Source organism: Sapajus apella, unplaced genomic scaffold, assembly GCF_009761245.1.
Source record: "Sapajus apella isolate SASKATOON/1434 unplaced genomic scaffold, GSC_monkey_1.0 scaffold9, whole genome shotgun sequence".
Taxonomy (NCBI): Eukaryota; Metazoa; Chordata; class Mammalia; order Primates; family Cebidae; genus Sapajus; species Sapajus apella.
The window spans coordinates 192,318-216,825 of NW_022436949.1; the positions used below are offsets into that span (position 1 = coordinate 192,318).

At 39.1% G+C, this 24,508-nt stretch overlaps 1 protein-coding gene and 2 long non-coding RNA genes across 8 annotated transcripts in view; 1 reads left to right on the forward strand and 2 right to left on the reverse strand.

Annotated features, from left to right (window-relative positions):
• Positions 1-2,101: 2,101 nt before the first annotated feature.
• On the reverse strand, positions 2,102-3,483 carry LOC116551234. The gene is made up of 2 exons (XR_004268785.1): positions 2,261-3,483; positions 2,102-2,165 (listed from the first exon to the last, which is right to left on the reverse strand). It is a non-coding gene; the product is annotated as an uncharacterized LOC116551234 (long non-coding RNA).
• Positions 3,484-4,309: 826 nt separating this feature from the next.
• VPS36 (vacuolar protein sorting 36 homolog) overlaps positions 4,310-24,508 on the forward strand; it is a 34,661-nt gene continuing 14,462 nt past the window's right edge. For 3 of the 6 annotated variants that reach the window (XM_032277302.1, XM_032277303.1, XM_032277307.1), the window contains exons 1-6: positions 4,310-4,482; positions 11,778-11,846; positions 14,437-14,507; positions 16,541-16,655; positions 17,762-17,851; positions 19,084-19,170. In XM_032277302.1, the coding sequence (XP_032133193.1) occupies positions 4,387-4,482; positions 11,778-11,846; positions 14,437-14,507; positions 16,541-16,655; positions 17,762-17,851; positions 19,084-19,170 (528 nt within the window). In that variant the 5' untranslated portion in view covers positions 4,310-4,386. The remainder of the gene's footprint in view (positions 4,483-11,777; positions 11,847-14,436; positions 14,508-16,540; positions 16,656-17,761; positions 17,852-19,083; positions 19,171-24,508) is intronic. The other 3 variants (XM_032277304.1, XM_032277305.1, XM_032277306.1) reach the window with 3 other exon arrangements.
• On the reverse strand, positions 5,213-20,062 carry LOC116551238. The gene is made up of 3 exons (XR_004268786.1): positions 19,984-20,062; positions 12,555-12,561; positions 5,213-5,223 (listed from the first exon to the last, which is right to left on the reverse strand). It is a non-coding gene; the product is annotated as an uncharacterized LOC116551238 (long non-coding RNA).

A 24,508-nucleotide genomic window follows, 5' to 3' on the forward strand; every position in this document is an offset into this window, starting at 1 on the left:
CGAGATTGTGCCATTGCACTCCAGACTGGGCAACAGAGCAAGACTCAGTCTCAAAAAATAAAATAAAATGGTTAATGTTATGTGAATCTCATCTCAATAATTTTTATAAGTTGGCATGGTGATTAAAGAAAGTGACTCAAAAGATACCACGGAGATCGCAATAAGCTAAGATGGTGAATAGGAAAACTTGCAAAACTACTAGATTTTTCATCATGGCAATTCTCCTCTAATTTCCAGACTCATCCACTCCAATGATGGTCTATTTTTTTGAGACAGTTTTTAATATTACTCCCCACAATTATTGGAGAGAAAGCAGATCCTTTTCTAAAAGATCCAAAAAAAAAAAAAAAAAGACTTCCTTCCAGAACCGGTCTTTGCCCACACAGCTGACCATTAAACTGAAGGCACCTGTAGTATTGATGATTAATTAGCATTAGTTGTTCCTCCTGTGCCATGTGAAGAAGGTAAAGTGCCTGTGAGAGAACAGGGAAGGACAATCTGAAAGGTAGGAAGACAATGGCGACACAGTAGGTGGCACAAAGTCTGGGGAAGAGAGAGGCTGAAGAAAGAGGTAATGGACCACAGTGTTGGGCACTGCAGAGGTCTAGTAGGACTGGGAATGAAAGGGACCATCAGATTCAGAAGGTGGGAGGTTCTGGCAAAAACATCCTGGGGAAAAGTATAAAATATTGCTGACAGCAATTTTAAAAACCCTCAATAAATGGAGAGATATTACATGCTCATGGATCAGAAGACTTTATATTATTAAGAAGTCTATTTTTTCCAAGCTGACTGGTTCAATCCCATCCCTATCAAAATTCTAGAAGGTTTTCCATAGAAATTGGCAATAGGGTTCTAAAATTTAAATGTGTATGTGATGTATCTAGATTAGGCAACAATTGAAATAGAACAAAGTTGGAAGATTACCTACCTGATTTCAAGACTTATAAAGCTACAGTAATGAAGACAGTATGCTATGCTACTGGTGTAAAGAAAGACAAAGGAATAAATGGAATACAAAAGAGATTCCAATGGACGCATGCTGCGTTCCACGCTGCACAAGTGTTCAAAGGCCTAAGAGGGAACGGTGGGGGATAAAGAAAGACAGAAACACAAAGGGAAAGCTGGGCCAGGCAGTTGGGGAGAGTGAGGATGTCAGTCTCTCCGGCCCCGACCTGCCTCAGAGTACTTTATTTGTTCACAAAGCACAGAGCAGAGGAAGGGTGCAGTCACTTAGAATAGCCTGTGGTTATTATTCTCATACTTCAGTTAACATACTTCAGCTAACAACTATCTTGCAGCAAGGTCAGTGAAAGCTGGTTATCTGTCTAGGCCTGTCTCTGTTCTACCCCGAGACATACGCATCCTCCTATTATGGTTTCATTTCTCTGAAGTTCAACCAAAGTTCCCAGCAGCCTTGCTGCTGATTTCCCGGAGGGAGGTGGGTGACTCTGGCTCCCTGCAATTCCAGAAATATAATCAAGCCTATCTGGCCAATTGATTTTTCCAATTTCCAAGGCAACTCAGTGAAGGAGGATAATCTTTCTAACAAATGGTATGGGACAACTGGATATCTACATACAAAATATCAACTTTCACCCTTTTCTCAACCCGTGTACAAGAATGAAAAACAAAAACAAAACCTGACAACTTCAAAATGGAGCATAGGGCCAGGCCCCGGTGGCTCACGCCTGTAATCCCAACGCTTTTGGAGGCCAAGGTGGGTGGATCACCTGAGGTCAGGAGTTTGAGACCAGCTTTGCCAACATGGTGAAACCCTGTGTCTACTAAATATACAAAAATTAGCCTGGTGTGGTGGTGGGCACCTGTAATCCCAGCTACTCAGGAGGCTGAGGCAGGAGAATTGCTTGAACCTGGGAGCAGACGTTGCAGTGAGCTGAGATCACGCCACTGCACTCCAGCCTGGGCGGCAGAGAAGACTCTGCTCAAAAAAAAAAAATGGAGCATAGACCTAAATGTAAGAGCCAAAACTATGAAGCTTCTAGAAGAAATCATAGGAGAAAATCTCAGTGACTTTGTGTTAGGCAAAGATTTCTTAATCAGCATCAATCTCTGGTTTGTGGAAAAAAGATTTCTTAAGTGAGGAGGCAAATTCTACGAGCTATGAAATAAAAAAATACACTGGACTTCATAAAAATTAAAACCTTTTCCAAAACCTAAAATGCAATAAAATAAATAAATGGGAAAAAAAAATAATAAAAATAAAAATAAATAAAAAATAAAAAATAAAAATTAAAACCTTTTGTCTATTCATTTATTGCCATATATAAGACACATGACATTTCTCCTTGCTCCAGCCTGGATATGGGAAACCCTTGTACAGTTATCTATCCCAGCGGCTGTCATATGCCAGGCTTCTATATGTACAGACTGTACATCCCTCAAGGGCAGAAAACATACCTTGCAAATGTCCCCACTGCCTAACATTTTGATCACTGCAAGTCCCAGGTAAGACTGCACAGTTCCCCATCTGATTAGGATGCTTAGGTCACATGTTACTTTCAATTTAAAAAGACTAAAAAGTTGTAAACAATTAAATCATCAAAAATCAGGCAATGATGGTAAATTGTGATATACAAAATAGCATATTACAGCAATTCAAATGTTTTTAAAGAACTTTTAGTTATTGGGCATGTGCTGATGATGGAAATTGAAAAATATGAAATACAGAAGACACTGTTTAGAAACAGACCAAAACACACACAGGATTTTAGAACATGGTAAAAGTGGCAATTCAGTTTGGGGGAGAGATGGCTTATATTCATTGGAAAGAGCCTTGCCTTTCTTGTAAAGCCTGGACACAGACCACTGACTCCAAGACTGGGGGAGATGTGGAGCCCTGGGAACAGAGAGCAAGCCTGCCCTCTGTCCCTCTGTCCCTCTGTCCCTCTGTCCCTCTGCCCACATGGGCACGCAGCCTTAGGCCCCCAAAGTGGAGCATAGACCTAAATGTAAGAACCAAAATAAGAACCACTTACCCCAATAAGTAGTAGGCTCTCTAAAATGTGTTCACAACCTTCAGAGCAGTTATTTTATTTTGGGAAGACACTGTAAGAAAATAATCCTAAAGAGAAAAATATGTATCAGTTGTGGGAAGACATCTATAGGTGCTCCATATAAGCAAAATATAAAAATGAAATGGCTAGGGCCTGCAGCCGCCTGGTGGGTGAGAGCAGCAGCCATGGATGGCTTTGCGCAGGCCAACTAACAGGTGACTTATAGGAGATCTACATATTGAAATGTAAATTCACACATGAGGTCTGTATTAATGTTGGAAATGCCTAAATAAAAATAATCTTTTTTTTTTTTTGAGCCTGGGGGTGGGGGACGTGGAGTGGAGTGGGGGAGTTGGGTGGAGGGGGAAAGGGTCTTTCTATGTCGCCCACTGGTGCCAAACTCCTGGGCTCAAGCAATCCTCCCACCTCAGCCTGGGAAGCAGCTGGGAATACAGGCAGGTGCCATCAAGCCCGGTTAAATAAAATGTTTCCCCCAATTAAAAACAATTAATTTGTGTGGGCATATAGGTGTATATATTTATGGGGCATATGGGATATTTTGATACAGGCATACAGTGTATAATAATCACATCAGGGTAAATGAGGTATCCATTTTTTTTGTTGTTTTGTTTTGAGACGGAGTCTGGAGTGCAGTGGTGCAATCTCGGATCACTGTAACCTCCGCCTCCGAGGTTCAAGCGAATTCTCCTGCCTCAGCCTTCTGAGTAGCTGGGACTACAGGCGTCTGCCGCTACGCCCGGCTGCTTTTTGTATTTTTAGTAGAGACATGGTTTCACCATGTTGGCCAGGCTGCTCTCCTACTCCTGACCTCGTGATCAACCCGCCTCGGCCTCCCAGAGCGCGGAGACCACAGGCGTGAGCCACCGCGCCCGGCCAAGATACTCCTAAAGGGAAAAAAAGCAGCATAGGTAATACTGACTTCAGCTGTAAAGAGGCAATGCCATAAATATTCATTTGAAAAAGAGGGGTTACATGATTATTTACAATCATTAACGAACATGGCAACATTCTGGATACTGACAAGAAAACTTACACAAACATGCAGGCATAATGCACAATAAGGAAGTCCAAGCTGTGGTCGGGGCTCCCTCGCCTCCCTATAAGCTCTGAATTTAGAAGGATGTGGACCGCCTGCCTATTAAGGGTTCTTAAAGGCCGGCTCCGAATGGACAGCCAGGGGCGCTCCACTCACTTCTCCAAGTCCCTGGGCGCACCTCCAAGCCGCGCCCGCTCCGGCCCAGGCCGCTCCCTCCCTTCCTCACCCGCCCCGTCTGACGCTAGGGGGCGCCGCAGGCTGCCCGGCACTCAGCTCGCTGCCCCGGAGCGCCGGGGCGGGGACGCGGCGGCCATGGACCGCTTCGTTTGGACCAGCGGCCTCCTGGAGATAAACGAAACCCTAGTGATCCAGCAGCGCGGGGTGCGAATATACGACGGCGAGGAGAAGGTAGGGCGTAGGCCGGCCTTCCCAAAGGGCTGGCGGAAGGTCCCCTGATGAGCGCGCGGCCCTGCTTGGCACGGCCCGGTTCCCGGTCTCGCTCCCGGCCCTCTGCGGCCCGGCCGCCCTCTGTGCGGTACCAGGCGCTGCTGCCCTCCCCACCGGCCGGTCGCGCGCGGCCTGGGGCGGTCGGGCGCCTTCCCAGCGCGGTACCCGACTTTCGCACGGTTCTCAGCAGGCGCGGATCGTGGCCGCGTCCCTCCGCCCGGAATGCTTCCGGGAGCGCACCGCCGCCGTGCCCCGGAGAAGGCGCGCTGTGGCTCTGCGGGCGCCTGGCGGCGATCGGGCAGCGGACTTCCTTGGCGTGGTTCCAGACCCCCTGACGACACCCACCGCGGCGTCGGCACTGGACAGCCCGGTTCCGCCTTTCTGTGAGGAGGGCGAGGTGGCCGTACAGTCCGTGCCCCCACGGAAGCTTTAGCTCGGACCTTGTGCAGGCGGAGGGATTAGCAAATCTGCCCTGGGCAGAGGGGTAGGGGGTTGCGTCGACAGGATTTCCTAAAGAGGTGTCAGTGTCTCATTGGAATGCCCTTGCCAGAGGCTGTTGGGTTTTTGTTTTCTAATTGCTTTAGAAAGGCGTTGTGAGCGTATGTTAGTAGACCGTTCCTTGTAATGCAAGCATAAATCTTCGAAGGTGCGTTTGCAAATCAAGAGGAAAAATAGGAAGTGTAAGTAAATATTTTGTAGATACTTTTGTGAAACTATGAAACAGTTTCTGTTCTGGGTTGAAATGTATAAACTGGAGTTAGAAAAATTTTTAAACTCATTTACCCACAAGCATTTTTGGTTTCCAGAAGTTTTAAGTTGCTGCCTCTCTTCTCTTGCCGTTTTGTTAACGACACTTCCCGCTGTACTTTGATGTAAGTTCTTCAACTCATAGCTTTTCCTGGTCAGTGCTTACAGCTATCTAGAGGCACAGATGACATTGTACCCAGTTCCCCTGACTCCCTTAGGGCATTTTCCATGGGCTGTATTGCCTGTATTATTGAGTAAAGGTATTTTCCTTAAATAATTTGCGTGGACCTACCTTCACTTACTGCCTTAGCACTGCTTAATTTAATTAATTAATTTTGAGACTGAATCTCGCTCTGTCGCCCAGGCTGGAGTGCAGTGGCAGGATCTCGGCTCACTGTAAACTCTGCCTCCCGGGTTCAAGCAGTTTTCCTGCCTCAGCCTCCTGAGTAGCTAGGATTACAGGCGCCCGCCACCACACCAGCTAATTTTTGTATTTTTAGAAGAGACGGGGTTTCACCATATTGGCCAGGCTGGTTTCAAACTCCTGACTTCAAATGATCCACCGGCCTCGGCCTCCCAAAGAGCTGGGATTACAGGCGTGAACCACCGTGCCCAGCCTGCCTTGGCACTTCAACTAGCTTGATCTGAAGTTGAGTCTTCCATTCCCGGATTGGAGTGGCAAACTACTTTTTTTCCTTTTCTTACCAATTTACATCTTTGTGACAATTTTAAATGGGAAGGTTAATCCACCTCCCCTTTCTTGGCGTTTTGATTTTGCCCTTTCTTTGAGAGGAACTGAATGTTGACAGTGGCAGATCTGTCCTTAGAGACTCCTCCAGTGCCAGTCCCTGAAGGGTGCGCTAGGAAGTCATGCTTTTGCAGAGCATGGCATACAACTATTCTGTGGATTTCCAATATGAAGACTAGGAACACTTTTGCTGGCAGGCAGTGTAGCTGTGATAGATTCAAAACAATGTAAAATAACAACTGTTAGTACTTTTATATGAGAAATACATTGTCGAACCAACAAGTTCCAATTTTTACTTTAAAATTTTTGCTCATTGTTTTAGCAGACAAGTATATAGATGTCAGAGGTTTAAGAAACATTATAATCATGGGGGAAAAAATGCTTTAGACCCTGTCATCTAGTCAGGGTTTTAACTCTTCTAGAGAATTAACTCTTCTGAAAGATTGAAACTTGAGTGTAGCTCTAAGAGGAGTCCCCTCACCACTATGCTCCAGGGCTGAACTGACTTAGCCACTTGCTGAATTGCCTTGAAGCTACTTGGTCCCCAGGCTGAATGAGGCACAGGCTGACTCCTGGGGGAAAGTGCGTTATGAGGTTTCCTTCATCCAGAACTCCTGTGATGCTGAAGACCATACAAGGCTGCACATCAGCCCCCAAATCTGACGAAGTTAGTCTCCCTTTTAGGATGCCTCACTAGCTCCTTTGGCCTGGGGACTGCAGTCCAGATTGCTTAGCCTTCATAGCTTTGCATCCCAACCCACTCCCTAGGCAATTGTACGAATGGCTGTCTTCTAGACTAGTTGGGTGCTCCTGGAGCACAGGTGTACCTTGCTCATCCTTGTATCTCCTGGCTGGTTGTGGGTGTGAAACACATTTTTTAAAGACCTGAATAATTAAAATACCTACTATGAGTCAGGAACTGTATATGTCATCTTATTTAATCCTCTCACCAGGAATATGATGTATTTTACTGAATAGGAAAGTAACGCTAAGACATACAGTGAGTTGCCTAAGATCCACAAAGATAAGATTTAAATCTCTGCTAATCAAACTCCCAAAGCCTGTGCTTTGTTCATGTGAGCTGCAGTGAAGCAAGATCACGCCACTGCACTCCAGCCTGGGCAACAGAGATTCCGTCTTAAAAAAAAAAAAAGGACTTCATAATATAGCAGTCACCAGTGCCACTCTTGATATAATGTTTAATACAGCAAATCTTCCCAAAGATGAGGAAACTGAGACCCACAGTTGATACTTGAGAAAACTGTGAGCTGTCCAAGGTCATACAACTAGTAATTGGTGGTGCTAGAATTACAAACCGGATCCAATGGACTGCTCTTCCCACTGCCCAAGTGCCTCTTACGAATGCATGCATGCTTGCTTGTTTATACAGGCATAGTTTTCATGGTCTCATTATGACTGGATAATGTGTTACTTTCATAAGCACTGTAGACAGGTCATTTGTTTGAATTCACAGATGCTTCTGTAACCTCAGCTAAGATAATGTAAGGTTAGTAATGTGTAAAGTGGCAAGTTGGTAGCATATATCAGAAGATTTAGAAAATGTTTAATCTTTTTCAGCTAACAATTTCACTTTTAGGAATTTACCTTTGAGAAATAATCAGAGATGTGTAAAAATATTACATATGAGAATGGTTATCCTAGCATTATTATACATTACATATAATATTATTATATATATGGAAAAATTGGAAGCAATCTAAATGACCACCATAGGGATTGATTAATTAAATTATGGCATGGGGCCTGGCAAGGTGGCTCACACCTGTAATCCCAGCACTTTGGGAGGCCAAGGCTGGCGGATCACCTGAGGTCAGAAGTTCAAGCCCAGCATGGCCAACATGGTGAAACCCTATTTCTACTAAAAATACAAAAAATAAGCTGGGTGTGGTGGCAGGCACCTATAATCCTATCTACTCAGGAGGCTGAGGCAGGAGAATCACTTGAACCTGGGTGGCAGAGGTTGCAGTGAGCTGAGATTGCACCATTGCACTCCAGCTTGGGCAACAAGAGCAAAACTCCATCTCGAAAAAGAAAAAAATTATGGCATGTCCTAATTAGCATGAGGAATTGCAACTATACTATTAATAATAGTTACAAAACTCATTCTATTTAAAGATTATATATATAAACATCTCTGTATATATATATATATATATACACACTCTGGCTGGTATGATTATGAGTTATTTCATTCTTTTTCAGACTCTAAGTATTTTCCAGATTTCAACACTGAACGTGTATTATTTTTATAACAGAAAAAATGTAAATTAAAAAGGACAGTGTAAGAACTTTTCAGTGAGTGCTGAAGTTAGATCAATTTTTAAGCAGTTAAAATTATTCTAGGCTCAGAGTGGTATAAGCAAACCAGCCTAAACTTGACTATCAGGTTTAGATCTTAATCCATTGGAATCCCTACAGGGAACTATTATACAATTTCTTCACTTAGAGAAGCACATTTTACATTTGCACATTGTTAATTGACATAGCAATGGAACATAGTCTGGCTCCAGCCTTAAATTAACATGAATATGCTTGGATTTCAGTAAGATAACCTGCAAATTTCTTAATCAGAACTAATATGTTCTATAATGCAACATTATGTACTCTTAGGATAATTAAATATATGCTTTTGGAAAAGATAAATTTACTCATTGGCAAAGAAGAGATTTTAAAAATATTGTAAACTCAGTTACTTGGTTTTGCATAAATGAAATTAACCAAAATGTTTGAAGCCAGACTGAACTAAGTGCCAACAGTACATATGTTTTATTTCTGATTCTGAGAAAAACATGGCCTCATAAGGTCTATTCTCTGACCTGTTGAAGTTTGCTGGTGGGACAATCTCTCATGAAGTGTATTTAGACTAGATGGTCCAGAAGGTCTGCTTTCATTGAATTTTACTAACCATATCATTATTTACTACTTAATACTATTAAAACAATAATATAATCAGACCAGGTGAGGTGGTTCACGCCTATAATCCCAGACTTTGGGAGGCTGAGACAGGTGGATCACCTGAGGTTGGGAGTTCGAGACCAGCCTGACCAACATGGAGAAACCCTGTCTCTACTAAATATACAAGATTAGCTGAGTGTGGTAGTGCATGGCTGTAATCCCAGCCACTCAGAAGGCTGAGGCAGGAGAATCGCTTGAACCCGGGAGGCGGAGGTTGCAGTGAGCCAAGATCGCGCTATTGCACTCTAGCCTGGGCAACAAGAGCGAAACTCCATCTGAAATAAATAAATAAATAAATAATAATACCATCAGACCTTACTCTTAGAAAACAGTTTTTAAAATGTATGTCAAGAAGTGTGTTATTTATTATACAGAGACTTTTTGACATATGTTCCTATGTGTGCTTGATTTAACAAAAAATGATTGTATATACAGTTATATATATAGTTCAGAATTACATGAAGATATACGTGCCTGTGAACAATCTTTTCTTTTTATTTATTAGACATGTAATAAAGTTGTTAAGTATGGATAAGCCAAAAGGAGAAACTTGAAATAATCAATCCTACTATGCATAAACAATTACTTTTGGTGTGTTCTGTGTTGGAGTCATGCTATATGTACTATTTCGAGACCTGCTTTTTTCTACATTAGTATCATAAGTCTCTATGTTATCGACCACATATATAATTTATTTTTTAAATTTTAGAATAATATATAATAATGCTCCAATTCGTTATTTACTTTACAAATATTTTTAACATGTTATTTTAAACTCAAAACAATTCCAGTCTTATTTTAATAAACTGGACTGTCACTAAAATGCTTTCCTTAGAGTTTATGTTGTAAGGCTGCCTTATAAATGGGACTAGCCTTGTAACTTTTTTTTTTTTTTAGCTTGGACTTAGTGAGCAACAGATATAACTTTTAAAATAACTGAATATTCCTGGAAAGGACACAAGCAAGCCCTATCTTATGGCAAATTTCACTTTCTGGTAACTTCAGTTAATAGAAGCTTCTAGTACATATATTGTTTTTAACAGAAACATAGGGGTTTAATTCATTAATCTCTTGGGTTCCAACTCTAACATTTGCTTATTTTTATTACTTTCAGGGCATAGTAACAAGTAGTGAGTGTTAAAGATTTGATCCTAAAGACCTAGCTGGCATTTCTTGGTGATTGTATTGTAGTTTTGAAGAACATTTTAAAATTTATATTTTAACGAGGCCATATATACCCAAAGTGTATGTCCTAGTCAGCTTGGCTGCTAAAACAGAGTACCATAACCTGGTAGCTTAAACAACAGGCATTTATTTCTCATAGGTCTGGAGACTGGGAAGTCTAAGATCAAGGTGCTGGCAGATTTGGTTCTTGGTGAGGACCTTCCTGGCTTGCAGATGACCACCATTTCCCTGTGTACTTGCACGGTCTTTTCTCGGCATGCACTCATGGAGAGGAAGCCCTCCTGTCTCTTCCTCTTCTTATGGAGATACTAGTCCCATCATGAGGGCCACACCTCATGACCTTCGAAACCTAATCACCCCCAAAGGCTCCATCGCCAAATACCATCACATCAAGGGTTAGGGCTTCCACATATGAATTTGGGAGTTTTCCTTTAATGCTAATGGGTTTAATGCCGTCTTAGAAAGGTCTTCTCCACTCAGATTACTTAAAAAATTATCTCATGATTTTTTTCTAGTGCTTTTATAATTTTTCCTTTTTTTTATTCAATCATTTGATCCATCTAGAATTCATTTTGGTGCATTATATTAGGTACAAACCCAGATATATGGGTTTTTCTTTTTCTACCTGGCAACCCAGTTGTCCCAGCGCCATCGATTGAATCTCCATCCATATTCATTTTTGTATGTATTTGTATCTATTCCTGGATTTTGTTTTTTTTAAAAATATTATGAGTGTTATACATGAATTGAACTGCAAAAAAATTCAATCAGTAGTGAAGTGTAGAGGTAAAAAAGAGCTCTTTGCTTCCTTTCTACCTCTTTCCTCCCACTTTTTCTGAGATAATGATTGTTAACGGATAACTGTGTGTTCCTTTTAGACCCTTTTTACTATGTGTGTATCTGCAAACACACGCATATACAGCATATGTAATATTGTATATTGCTGTAAATCACTTTCTTTTATTATTATTATTATTTTTTTTTTTTTTGAGTCGGAGTTTCGCTCTTGTTACCCAGGCTGGAGTGCAATGGCGCAATCTCGGCTCACCGCAACCTCCGCCTCCTGGGTTCAGGCAATTCTCCTGCCTCAGCCTCCTGAGTAGCTGGGATTACAGGCACGCGCCACCATGCCCAGCTAATTTTTTGTATTTTTAGTAGAGACGAGGTTTCACCATTTTGACCAGGATGGTCTCGATCTCTTGACCTTGTGATCCACCCGCCTCGGCCTTCCAAAGTGCTGGGATTACAGGCGTGAGCCACCGTGCCCGGCTGTAAATCACTTTCTTTCCCACCCATCCAATGTCTTAGAGTTCCATGGTAATCCATGCAGCTCTACCTCATCATTTCTATTTACCTTTGCATGGATTGCAGAGTATGAATGTGTATCATACTTGGTTGTTTGCATTTTCTTCCAATTCTGTCAAGACTATGCAGATAGCTTATGAAGTATGTAGCATTGGTTCTCTTTAATTTGTGATAAGCCTATGCTAAAAGTAAAATGTTTATTTATAAGATTAAGTTAATCTTAGTATTGTATAATTCATGAAGAAGAAAATCTGAACCACCGTTATTAATATTTTGTAATGCTCTTTCTTTCTAGATAAAATTTGATGCTGGGACTCTCCTTCTTAGTACACACCGACTGATTTGGAGAGATCAGAAAAATCATGTAAGATATAGTTTTTTGCATCTGTTGTAGGTTTTATTTTGTTCATCTATTGTTTAGAGACAGGGTCTCGCTGTGTTGCCCAGGGTGATCTTTAACCTCTGGGCTCAAGTGATCCTCCTGGCCTCAACCTCCTGAGTAGCTGGGACTATAGGTATGAGCCACCACGGTAGGTTTTAAATCTCTGAAGCATTTTCTTCTTTTTTCATTTCTGGTAAAACTTATATAATGAATGCAATAATAAGTTTTCCTTTTCTGAATGACAAAAGAGTATGTCCCATATAATTTCTCTGAGTGGAGTGGGAAACAGGAGTTAGCGTGTTGTCCTTTATTCAGTTCCAGAAAAGTCCATGTAGTTACTGGATGGAGAATCATGTTTTTTAAATACCAGTCAAATTCTACTCTATATCTGAATGTTCCATGTGTAACAGGGGAATAATTCCCCCATCAGTTGTGAGGGAGCCTTTAAAAAGAGCTCGTAGATTCTTAAAACCACTAGTTGTCCTAGGTTGTTGTTGAGAATCAGGAGGCTAGGTCTGCCAGCAAATGCATGCTTTTACCTAGATATTGAGAACTGTTTCTAACTGAGTCAGCAAGAGGATTCCCCCACACCCATTTTTTTTTTTGAGACAAGTCTCACTCTTGTCGCCTAGGCTGGAGTGCAGTGGCACAGTCTTGGCTCATTGCAACCTCTGCCTCCCAGGTTCAAACAATTCTCCTACCTCAGCCTCCTGAGTCGCTGGGATTACAGTTGCCTGCCACCATGCCCAGCTAATTTTTGTATTTTTAGTAGAGACTGGATTTCACCATGTTGATCAGGCTGGTCTCGAACCCCTGAGGTCCTGATCCATCCACCTCACCCTCCCAAAGTGCTGGGATTACAGGCGTAAGCCACCGTGCCCAGCCTGGTTTTTTTGTTTGTTTGTTTGTTTTTTTACGAAGGGAGAGTGAATTATATGTATATAGAGCTGATATCTTTATTCCCAAGAGCTTCAACCTGAAAGTATATATACATTGATTTCAGCATTGCCAGTAAAATAGCTATCTCATCTGTGCTTTTATTTTCCTGATTATTCCCCCAAACCCCCTGAAATTTTAGTACCACAAATAAACTATATACTGTATTGTAGCTCTTGAAGGGCTACTCCTAACCATTACAATATCTAACTTTTTTGCACCCCAGGAACTAACTTTTGTCTCCTAGGTCTGATATTGCCCCTGTTGATAATGCATGCCTTAGAGCAGGAGTCCCCAACTCCACCAGGCCACAGACCAGTACTGGTCTGTGGCGTGTTAGGAACCAGGTCAGATAGCAGGAGGTGAGTGGCAGGTGAGTGAGCATTACCACCTGAGCTCTGCCTCCCATCCGATCAGCAGAGGCATTAGATTCCGATAGAAGCATGAACCCTATTGTGAACTGCACATATGAGGGATCATGCACTCCTTATGAGAATCTAATGCCTGATGATGTGAGGTGGAACAGTTTCATCCTGAAACCACAACTCCTGCTCCCCAGGAAATATTGTCTTCCATGAAACCAGTCCCTGGTACCAAAAAGGTTGGGGACTTCTGCCTTAGACTGTTAATATTGTCTAATTCCTTTGAAAGTAATATATATTCAGGTAATAAATCTTTTTGGGGAGAATAGAATGGATGTCTTTAAACCATATGTTGATAAGTTAATCTTAGTATAATTTTTTGATTATCATATAAAGAGGTCAATTTGAACAAATCTTTAGACTTAACTACATTGCTAGTCAAATACAAAAATTAAACATACTGTTTATATATGTTAAAAATTAAACATACTGGCTAGGCACAGTGGCTCCTGCCTGTAATCCTGGCACTTTGGGAGGCCAAGGCAGGGGGATCACTTGAGGTCAGGAGTTCCAGACTAGCCTGGCCAACATGGTGAAACCTGGTCTCTACTAAAAATATAAAAATTAGCTGGGTGTGGTGGTGCTCACCTGTAATTCCAGCTACTAAGGAGCCTGAGGCAGAAGCATTGCTTGAACCTGGGAGGCAGAGGTTGCAGTGAGCCAAGATTGTGCCACGGCACTCCAGCCCAGGGAGCAGAGCAAGACTCTGTCTCAAAAAAAAAAAAAAAAAAAAAAAAATTAAACATACGAATAAAGGGATGCTGCATCAATATTTTCTGTTTAAAACTATTAATAGTTGTATGTGGGCATATGAGTGAAGTGTGGAAAGTTATAAAGAAGACAAAGTCATCTACATAAATGCTCCCCTTAAAATTATTTTGATGTATCTGTTTCATTTTTTGCTTTCACTATAAGAAAATATTACAAGTAAAAAATTTTCATAGAAATATTACTCTTAGAAAATCCACCCATTTTAAAAACAAAAGCTAGTCACAGCTTCTTTTAAACTTCTTATGTTCTTCCACACAGGAAAATGCCACCACAGTATTGTTTTCATTTATTTTTTCCTTAAGTTCCTTTAAGGAATAAAATCATTATTGTTTTTCATTTTTATTAAGGTATATGACACTGATTAATGCTATAAAACAAGGATTTCTGACAAGTGTTATGGATGTTGGGTAGAGTCTTTGATTGAGCTACTGATTCCCTCCTAGGAATGCTGCATGGCCATTCTTCTTTCCCAAATTGTGTTCATTGAAGAACAGGCAGCTGGAATTGGGAAGAGGTAAGGTCTATATAGTACTGTCTTTATTCACAGAAAACATTTCCTGTCATGCTATTGGTCAAGAGGTCCTATCTTAGACTCAATGATGTGTGAATTCATTCTTAAATCATGAATAAAGTACCTAGGTTTGCTGTACTTTGTTTGTTATATGTGGGTCATAATAAAGAAATGTAGCCCAGTTATCATTGTCTTTCCATAGACACTTTGCTTTCAAATGCCTGTGTACCTTTCATTTCATACTTAACATCAGAAGTAATCTATTGAAAAAAATAACTGACTTTGCTCCTGTTTCTAGCTGATCATTAAGTTTGTTTCTTAAGTTTGACTTGTTCAGATAGCACGATTGAATAGCATATAATAATAGTTATTGTACAAAGCAGGACATTTATCAGAATAACAGGAGGTATAATGAACAGTTAGACCAGGGCAACAGGGATACAATTGGAGTGTCCCAGTCAAGCCAGGAGATGAGGCCACCCTGGTATAAAGGCCTAAGTTCAAATGCTCCTGTTTATTCAAATGTACTGAAAACTTGGCTTTATATTTTAAGTACATGTAATTGAGGAGACATGTAAACAAATGTTATCGGCATGGGAATATTTTTTTCCTATGGAGCCTTATCTTTAGGTTTAGCATAATTAGACGCTTCAGTAGAAGTTAAACAATGTTGAGCTTCACTGGACATGAAATACATGCCTTGATCATAATGTTATGATTTACTGTAAAATATTTATTTGACATAAAAGAAACTAACCAACATTTTAAAAAGATTAATAAGCCATAGTTTTTTTAAGCCATAGATTTTTAGGGTAGATTGTTTTTATGATTTATATTTCTCCCTTATCACTTTTCTCCATTGTATTAAGGTTGTTCCAGGTTATTTAATTTTCCTTTCCTGTGTTCCAAGGAAATCTAAACTAAAAGAAATATTTAAAATATTTACCTTCACGTTAGTATTGTATTTTTTAAACATCTCCAGTGAGGAGGACTTCAGTAATATGCCAAGTTAACTTTTCTCAAGTATTCTCTTTAGTTCCCAGTCCCTCCCCTCAAACAGTCATATTTGGTTGGATTTCAGGATGTGTATGTTTCACCTTTTAACGTCTCTGAACTAAAGATGCTTCTTTCATTTCACACACAAGGGAATAGGTGATGTCCTTACAAGGCTGACCCCCATATATTCATATTGACAAGGCCCAATGCCTGGTGTTTCAATTTTACAGTGATATTTAGGTAACCATATGGTTCCAAAAGAGTAAAAGTAAAATTGAGTAAATAGTTGTGTATCTATAGCATGATTAATAAAGAAAAAGCACTAAACTAGGTACCCGGGATGCTTAGAGTTTTTTAGTTTCCCTAATCTTTATGGAAGATTGCTTATTGACCAGGTTGAAGAAAAAGGAGGAAAACAGACTTATTAAGCTGACCAAATATAGTGGTATTTTTAGAAGATAATGGTAGTCATAAAGATAATGGTAGTTTGTGTTCTTAGAGTCGAAGCATTTTGGGAATTCTTTTTGTTATTGGATATCTTTCTAGATCATGCTGTTGATTGAGTGGCATTTTCCAACAAATGACACTGTAGAATGTTAGCTTTGGATGGAGTTTTAATAAAATATCAGCTGGCCATTTTTACAGATAAGTTTTCACATTTTGTTTTCAAATGAATAAGGTTGCATGCTTTGGCAGAAATTGTAGGCCCCCTTATAGCACCCCTGGGGATGTTTGTAGTTGGAAAACCATAATCATAAACTCAAATTTTGCAAATTTATTTTGACTTATTTTCTGAAGCAACGCTTTAATTTATAGAACTGGTAACTTGAAGCTTTTTGGTTCATAGCTTTTAAGTTTTAAGTAGAGAGATTTTTGAAAGCTTCATTAATATAGAACTAATACACACTTTAAAAGGATGCTTTTTGGGATGTTTGTTTCTACATGAATTATAAAAGTGATTTTAAATACATTAAAAGTTATGAAGGTAGAATTTTTTTTTTGAAAGGCAATTCAATATATTACATTTGTTGTTTCTTTAGTGCCAAAATAGTGGTTCATCTTCACCCAGCTCCTCCTAACAAAGAACCTGGCCCATTCCAGAGTAGTAAGAACTCCTACATCAAACTGTCCTTCAAAGAACATGGCCAGATTGAGGTAAGTTTCTATATGAATAAAATCCTACTAGAAAGGTGGGGTGGGTGTGGGTGTGTGTGTGTGTGTGTGTGTGTGTGTATGTGTATGTGTGTGTTGTGGCTTGTTAATATGATGGAAGGTAGTATTATAAAACATGCCAGATTTCACCATATTTTTACAATAAAATTTTTATTATATCTTAAGCCTTAGCAGTGAATGGTGAAGTTTAGGTTTCAGCAGGAATGGGAAGCAGAGGGTGTGGTCCCAAGGAAGGAACAGAGGCTGGAAAATACACTAAGTCATGCCATTCACCTACTAGTACAGTTTTCAGTGACATATTGTAGTTAAAGGAACAGAGTGTAAATGCAGTGATATGTTAAACTGTCTCAGTATCTGAAGGTTCCCCAGCTTTAAATCAGGCTGTCTGTCTTGATTAACTCCAGTTAATCTTAATCACTTAAGTATTTTTCTGCAGTATGATAGTTTATATGTTCTGAATAAGTTGCTGTACAAGTATTCTTAAGACATTAGAAGTGTGTATTTATTCTCCCCATCAATATCATAAATTTTTAAATAAATATCATTAATTTTTTCTGTAGCACCTCACCCAGTGTTCCTGAGAAGTGATCACTAAGCAGATATAAGTGATTGACTAAAGTTTTTGTCATTGAAATTGAAAAATATATTTGATTATTTGTGAGCATAGGTATGTTTTGGTCTTACTTTCTGGTTTTATATTTTAACTAGACAAATTATCTGCTTCCTTCATGGAGAATGGTTGTATATTTTTCCTGGCACTGTGTTTGTTTCATTATAGATCAAAAACAATCCACATACACAGGATTGTTTAAAGTAAGTCTATTGATTTCATTGTCACTCAGCTATTTGTTGAGAATAGCCCACTTTATATAGAAGGTCAATTCCTTCTCTTTTTTTTTTTTCTTTGTGCTTTCTGAAGTTGATCCAAGAAAAGAACTTCCTTTGATTTTCTTTGATGTCTCTGAGAATTTTGGGTTTGCTGCAAATAACTGAACAAACTTTTATATTAAAGAAATGTTAAGTAGTGATTTATACAAGGATGCCACAACCTGACTGACTCATTTAAAGTGTATTTATTTGTATAACAGTTTTACAGGCGTTTATCAGAGGAAATGACACAGAGAAGATGGGAGAATATGCCAGTTTCCCAGTCATTACAAACAAATAGAGGACCCCAGGTATTTTTTTTAACTATTTGGTAATCCAGTATTTTCAACTTTGTACTTACATGTTCATTAAGAAAAAGATTCTGTGATTGTAGAACTTCCCCAAAACAAAATACTGCAATGGTATTTGATTTAAAATATATATATTTTTTCAGCTGGGCGTGGTGGCTCACACCTGTAATCCCAGCACTTTGGGAGGTTGAGGCAGGGCAGATCACAAGGTCAGGAGTTTGAGACCAGCCTGGCCAACATAGTAAAAGCCCATGTCTACTAAAAATACAAAAATTAGCTGGGCATGGTGGTGTGTGCCTGTAATCCCAGCTGCTTGGGAGGCTGAGACAGGAGAATCGCTTGAACCTGGGAGGCAGAGGTTGCAGTGAGCCAAGATTGTGTCGTTGCATTTCAGCCTGGGTGACAGGGCGAGACTCTGTCTCAAAAGAAAAAAAAAAATTATTTCACAGCACCTAATTTAGTTCTGTGTAGACAGCAGACACTTAGGAAACATAAACGACTGCTTACCAGCATAATTCTCAGGGTGATAGAAGGAGAGTTCACTCATTGCATTCTGTTCTTCATAATCAGTGTGGCATTTGAGAGAATAAACAGTACAGCTGGGTGTTTTCCAGGCCTGTCTAAATTAATCGCCAACACTAGACAGGTACTCAAATGTATGACAGTAGCTTGGATAATAACTGTTAATTAAGAACTGAAATTTAAACTGTGATTTTTTTTTTTTGTATGTTTGAGACCCTATTAAGTATCTGGCCGGGCGCTGTGGCTCATGCCTGTAATCTCAGCTCTTAGGGAGGCAGAGGCGGGAAGGTAGCTTGAGCCCAGGAGTTTGAGACCTGCCTGGGCAATATAGCGAGACCCCGTTCTCCCCAAAAAGGAAAAAAACAAAAAGACAAAAAAAGATAATAATAATATGTGTAAATATCTGATACATAATAGCTCGTCAAAGAATGAAAATGATAGGAAATTTAACTTATATTGAAAATGCTTAGTAAAATATGCCATTTATTGTATATTTGGTTTTTCTTGAATGATTTGAAGATCATTATGTACAGCAAGAAAGAAACAAATATTTTGAAAGGAAGTTAAATATGAGTGTATGCTGTTTTTCTTTGGTTCTTTGTGGGTCCTTATCACTATTGAAAACACAATGTAGTTGGTTACAAAAGATTTTGTTTCCTTCCTATTTTGTATGTTTTATTTTCTACTTCTTTTTTTTTTTTTTTTTTCAGCCAGGAAGAATAAAGGCTGTAGGAATTGTAGGCATTGAAAGGAAACTGGAAGAAAAAAGAAAAGAAACTGACAAAAACATTTCTGAGGTAACTGTTAAGTTCTGCTCTCCATCTATTCCAGCCGTTTGTGTGTATTATTTTGGATAGAGCTGTGACTAATTCCCTTCTGTAATTTAGAATATATTTCATTTGCCTGAAGCTACATAGTCTACTATTCTCTTTAACAGGTCTACCTCGGGCTGGCAAAATCTAACCAAAACCTTTTTCTAAAAGGAATAAAAAAGAAATGCAAATTTGTTTGCTGTTAGAAAACATCATAGAATGTTGTATGTAGATTTTAAAGTCTAGATGGAATTGATTGGAGGATACTCCTAATGAGTTCAGGGTTCTCTGTATAATTATTTTGGAAGTTGAGGTAACTTAAGAGAAAAATGCTGTTCTGTGGCCACTGTCTGTGCCCAGATACCACACCATTTTATGTTGATGACCACGCAGGGATCAGACACCAGACATCAGTAAGAATGGCTCAAACCAGCCCATCACATCTACTAGGAGACAGCCTTGAGCATGTACCTTCCAGTGTTTCTGAGGCTTCATCATGTATGAGGAAATTCAAGAGAACGGGAAAGAACTCTGGTTAAAAAGACAGTTATGCATTGGATTAGTTAATACAGCTAAACGTATCATTGGTTTTTCCATGTTTATATAAAAAATGGTCTCGGTTTTTTTCACAAAATGATGCTTTAAATCTTTGGTTTTTATAGTAATTCATAAGTAAAATTTAACTGATGGTTGCTGTTCAGAGAATTTCAAAGATTTATGTCAATCAGGTAAAGTCTAAAACTACAAATAGTTATTTGAATACTTATTTTGGGCTCACTAATTGAAAATATAGATTACTGTTGGAGAACCAAGGGCCTTTGACCTATTAAGTGCCCATAGTAGGTTTTTCTGGTTGTGTATCTATGGTGAAGCTATGTGTTTTCCTTCTCCAAATTGGCAGCTGGATCCAGAATCTCTATCACACTCATGTTCTGTCCCTTTGGCAACACTAGAGGTGATGCTGTGTTCTTTTGTCGGAGGCACATCTTATCTCAATTACAGTTATCCTCTTTGAAGCTCAAATTGTCCCCTCTTTGGCTAGTGGGAGCTGCTTCAAGTTGACCCTCTGAGTGCTTTTGTTGTGACTTTGTGAACTTTGCTAACTTCTTCATTATCTGATGTGACAAAAGTTCCAGGACCAGCTTGTACATTCCCTCCTCCAGATCTGGAATCCACCATTTATCTGAGAAGCTCTGGTTTCTTTTAGTGTGAAATGATATTTTAGAACCACAATCTGCCTGCTAGTCATATCCGTCACTATTGAGTTGATCTTTGTTTCTAGGCTTTTTCGATGGACAGAGCTAGAATTTTGTTGTTGTCAATATAAAGTACCTAATGAGAGCATATTTATCTTTTCTATTCAAATTTAGGATGACACTACCAAATAATTACTAGAACAGTTTAAAAAAATTTGTATATGTGTTTTCCCCATTCTTCGTACATTTGAAAAATAGGTGTACTGTGTTTACACAATCTGAGCATGCAGCCACCACATATACCTCTGCCCCAGCTCTAGCTCTCATTGAGTCTTCGTTTTACATACCTCTATGTTTCGTACCAACAGTCCTTATGCAGAGCTCTCTGTAGTCACTTTGGTTGTCTGAAGCTTATTTGGTAGTAGATTTTTTAGGAAATGATCATAGAACAACCCTGTATCTGTCATGTTTGTCTTCCTTATACATGAAGGTTAGTTTTGTTGGATTTTAAATCCTTGGCTCCCGTTTTCCTTCTTTGAGTGCCTTCATTATATTACTTTTTTTTTTTTTTTTTTTTTTTTTTTTTTTGGTCTGGCATGAAGTGTTGCTGTTAAAGAGTGATGATAACCTAAATTTTTCCCCTTAAAAGCTACTTGCTGTTTTTCCTAGATGGGCAAAGGATTTTTAAATTTTACTTTAAAGCCTGGTAATTTTACTGGAATGTGTCTGTGTATTAGTCATTCTGAGTTGTTATTCTTAGGTATATGCTGTGCTTTTTCAGTATATAGTTTCATTTCAGGAATGTTTTAACTTCAGGGAAATTTTTCTGTATTGTAATTTTCTCTTTTTTCTGAGACAGAGTCTCATTCTGTTTCCCAAGCTGGAGTGTAGTGATGCAATCTCAGCTCACTGCAACCTTTGCCTCCCAGGTTCAAGCAATTCTTCTGCCTCAGCTTCCCAAGTAGCTGGGATTACAGGGACGTGCTACCACATCTGGCTAATTTTTTATAATTTTAGTAGAAATGGGGTTTCATCATATTGGCCAGGCTGGTCTCAAACTCTTGACCTCATGATCCACTCGCCTCGGCCTCCCAAAGTACTGGCATGCCCAGCCTATAATTTTCAATAATTGCTTTGATTCTTTTCTTCTGAGACTCCTATTAGCTGTATGTTGCAGTTTCACTGCCTGTCTTCTGTTCTAGAGTCACTATTTGTGACTCTAATGCTCTTCCTTTTTTATTTAGAAAGTTTTCCTCTTTTTTACCTTCTTTGAAAGTTTTATCTGTTGTGTTTATTCACTCATGTCTGTCTAGTGTAGCCTTTATTTCTGAAATGATTTTTTCCTTTTATTTTCAGTTTTTTTCTGAATCCCGTCATCTGTTTCTGATTTATATTGATCCTTCATAGCTTGTATCATCTTCTTAACATCTTTTAGCTTATTTTGAAATAAAAGGTTGATAGCAGACCCTCCTATTATTGAAGTAGGCACAACCCTCCCATTTTAGGCAGTGTCCTCAAATTGGCCTGCCTTGCTTTCTGGTGAATCCCTATTGGCCCTCTTGGGGCTCTCTCATTCTCAGGTGTGCGGTTACATTGTTGCTTTTCTTTTCTTTCTCTAGCCTAGATGCTAGCATCCTGCAGATCTTGTGGCTCTTAGCAGTTTGCCCCAACTGCTTGTGTCTTGGGGGAGTTTTGCTAGTATTCTAACACTTAGTATTATAGTATATGTTACCTATGGGGTTTTTGGTTTTGAGAACTAGTTGCCCTGTCTGTTTTCATATTGTGATCTGGAGAGATTGAAAAAAGGTGCTGCCATAGCCACCATCTTTTCAGAATCATCTATTCTGAGAAGATTGATAAAATTTCAACATTTTAGCATTAGAAGTCTCCTTATTATTCAGAGAAGAAATTGTCTCAGAGTGAGTGACTAGATTTGGAAGGAAGCAGATGAGAGCCCATGTCTCCTGGTTTGCAGGCAGTTGCTGGTGATAACAGTGCACCACATCATCACTGCTCTCTTCACCACCTAGAAGGTGCTGTCACCGTCCTCTTTCAGCAATGCCTGTCGCCGTTCTCTTTATGTCAACACTTTTGGAGATGGCATGGAGCAATGGCCTAATTTTCCATTATTTGTATTTTTCTTTCTGAATAGTGCCATACTAACTCAATGCTTTGTTGAAAATAATGTTTTTCTTAATTTATAATGTAAGTTATTTTGTTTCGGTCTAATTTTCTTGGAGTCACATAACTCAAAGGATTCTACATAAACATTGTGCTCCACCATATAGATCATTAATTTATTCAGCAGATCATTAACCATGCAGATCATTAATTTATTCAGCAGATATTCCTCCCTACTTTGTGCCAGGCCTCGTATCAGAGGCTGTGGATACTGTGGTGATGCACAGACACAGGCAAAGAGGCATTATTCAGTGGGAGAAACACCTTTTGAGGAGAACATACAGGCTGCAGCAGGGACATATAACATGATCCCTAACTTCTTCTGAGGTCACCGAGGGTATGTTAGCAGCAGGAATATGGAAGTCAAAGGTTGAAAGGTGAATAGGCTCTAGCAGAGGACTAGCATGGATAAGAACCCAGGAAAAGGGAATGGAATATGCAAGGCACATTCGAGAGTACTGAAATGGAAAATCAAGAATATATTGTTACTGATGCTAATAGCCAAAGTCATAACTAAAAATAAGTAAGAAATCATGCCGTAAGTTAGCTTAGGAGGGTACTCCTGGTTTTAAAACAGGCACTGTTTTTCTCAGAATTGAAGTGGAAATTTGACCACAGGTGTGGTAGAGGGATACGAGGTTCCGTAAACTGGCAGATACAATTATAGAATGGCTATGTGCATCTCTTTTGCTTTAATTTTTATTGTAGGTAGCTTCTTTACCCATTTTTTGATAGTTGACTAATTCCAAATTTTACAATAATTATAGAAATAGAAGTGAGGAAGCTTTTCGCTGTGTTTAATAATCACTTAAAATATTTATAGACTTTTGTTTAAGGCACTAAAATATTTACTATATTTTTATTGCCTATGTGTAAGATTAAAGGGCTTATTCATGTATTCCTTGTGCACCCACTATTAACTTAGCGTATTTTTTCGACAACAACATAATATAATAAATACAGTGATTTACCATATAAAATTTAAAAGTGTTGTCTTACCAGTTTTCTTAACACAGGTAAAAGAAATCTATTAATATCTTATATATTAAAAGTAAAAATCTAAGCGTGCAAAATGTGTGTTTTATTTTTGAAAACTAGGTTGGTGTGTGATTTGCCCTCTGTTTAAATGTTAAAATTGACTTAGTTTCAGAGCTGGTGCCCAGAGTTTCTCATAAAGGGTTTCCTGCATCTGCCTGCTCTAGCTGATAAGAATCCAGTGTTTAAGCCTTTTGTATATCTAAGGAAATTCCTGTTAGGTGTGTGCACATTCCCCTTTGTTTTCAGTATTAACCTTAGTGAGTTGGCCATAAGAATACACAACACGCTATTCTTTTAGCAAAATCCTTTTGCAGATGGGGGATGCTTTCCTGCAGATGGGCATAAGCTGATCTGAGCCACTATTATATGTTTCAGACTACCATGTGGACTGGTATTTCAGTTAATGGCATGCTGCTTAATTGGTTTTGAAAAGTAACATCTGTATGTATCAATTAGATAAGATATTCTGCACTGGCTGTATATTTTCAGTAAATTGAAATAATTTATTATAAATATAATTAAATTTGAAAAGGCCTTTGAAGTAGTTATTTGCTGTAGCAAATTAAACAATTGATTCTATGTAGATACCTTTAGATGGTATTTAAATGTTTTTCTTTTGTGATATCCACCATATCTACAAGTATAATGGGTTTGATAGTCAGAGGCCAGACTTACTGTTTCAGTTAAATCACACCTGTGTTAAAGCCAAAATTATCATGCCCAAAGAACTATTCCTGAAGCTGTGTATTGCAATTTTCAACCAGGAAAGCCAAAATTATTGTTCCCAAAAGACTATTCCTACAGCTGTGTATTACAATTTTCAACCAGGAAAGCTTTATAGTGCTTTTGATTCTTGACTTCCTATTAGGAAATGATTTTGGGAAAAACCAGTGACAGAATTTCTTACT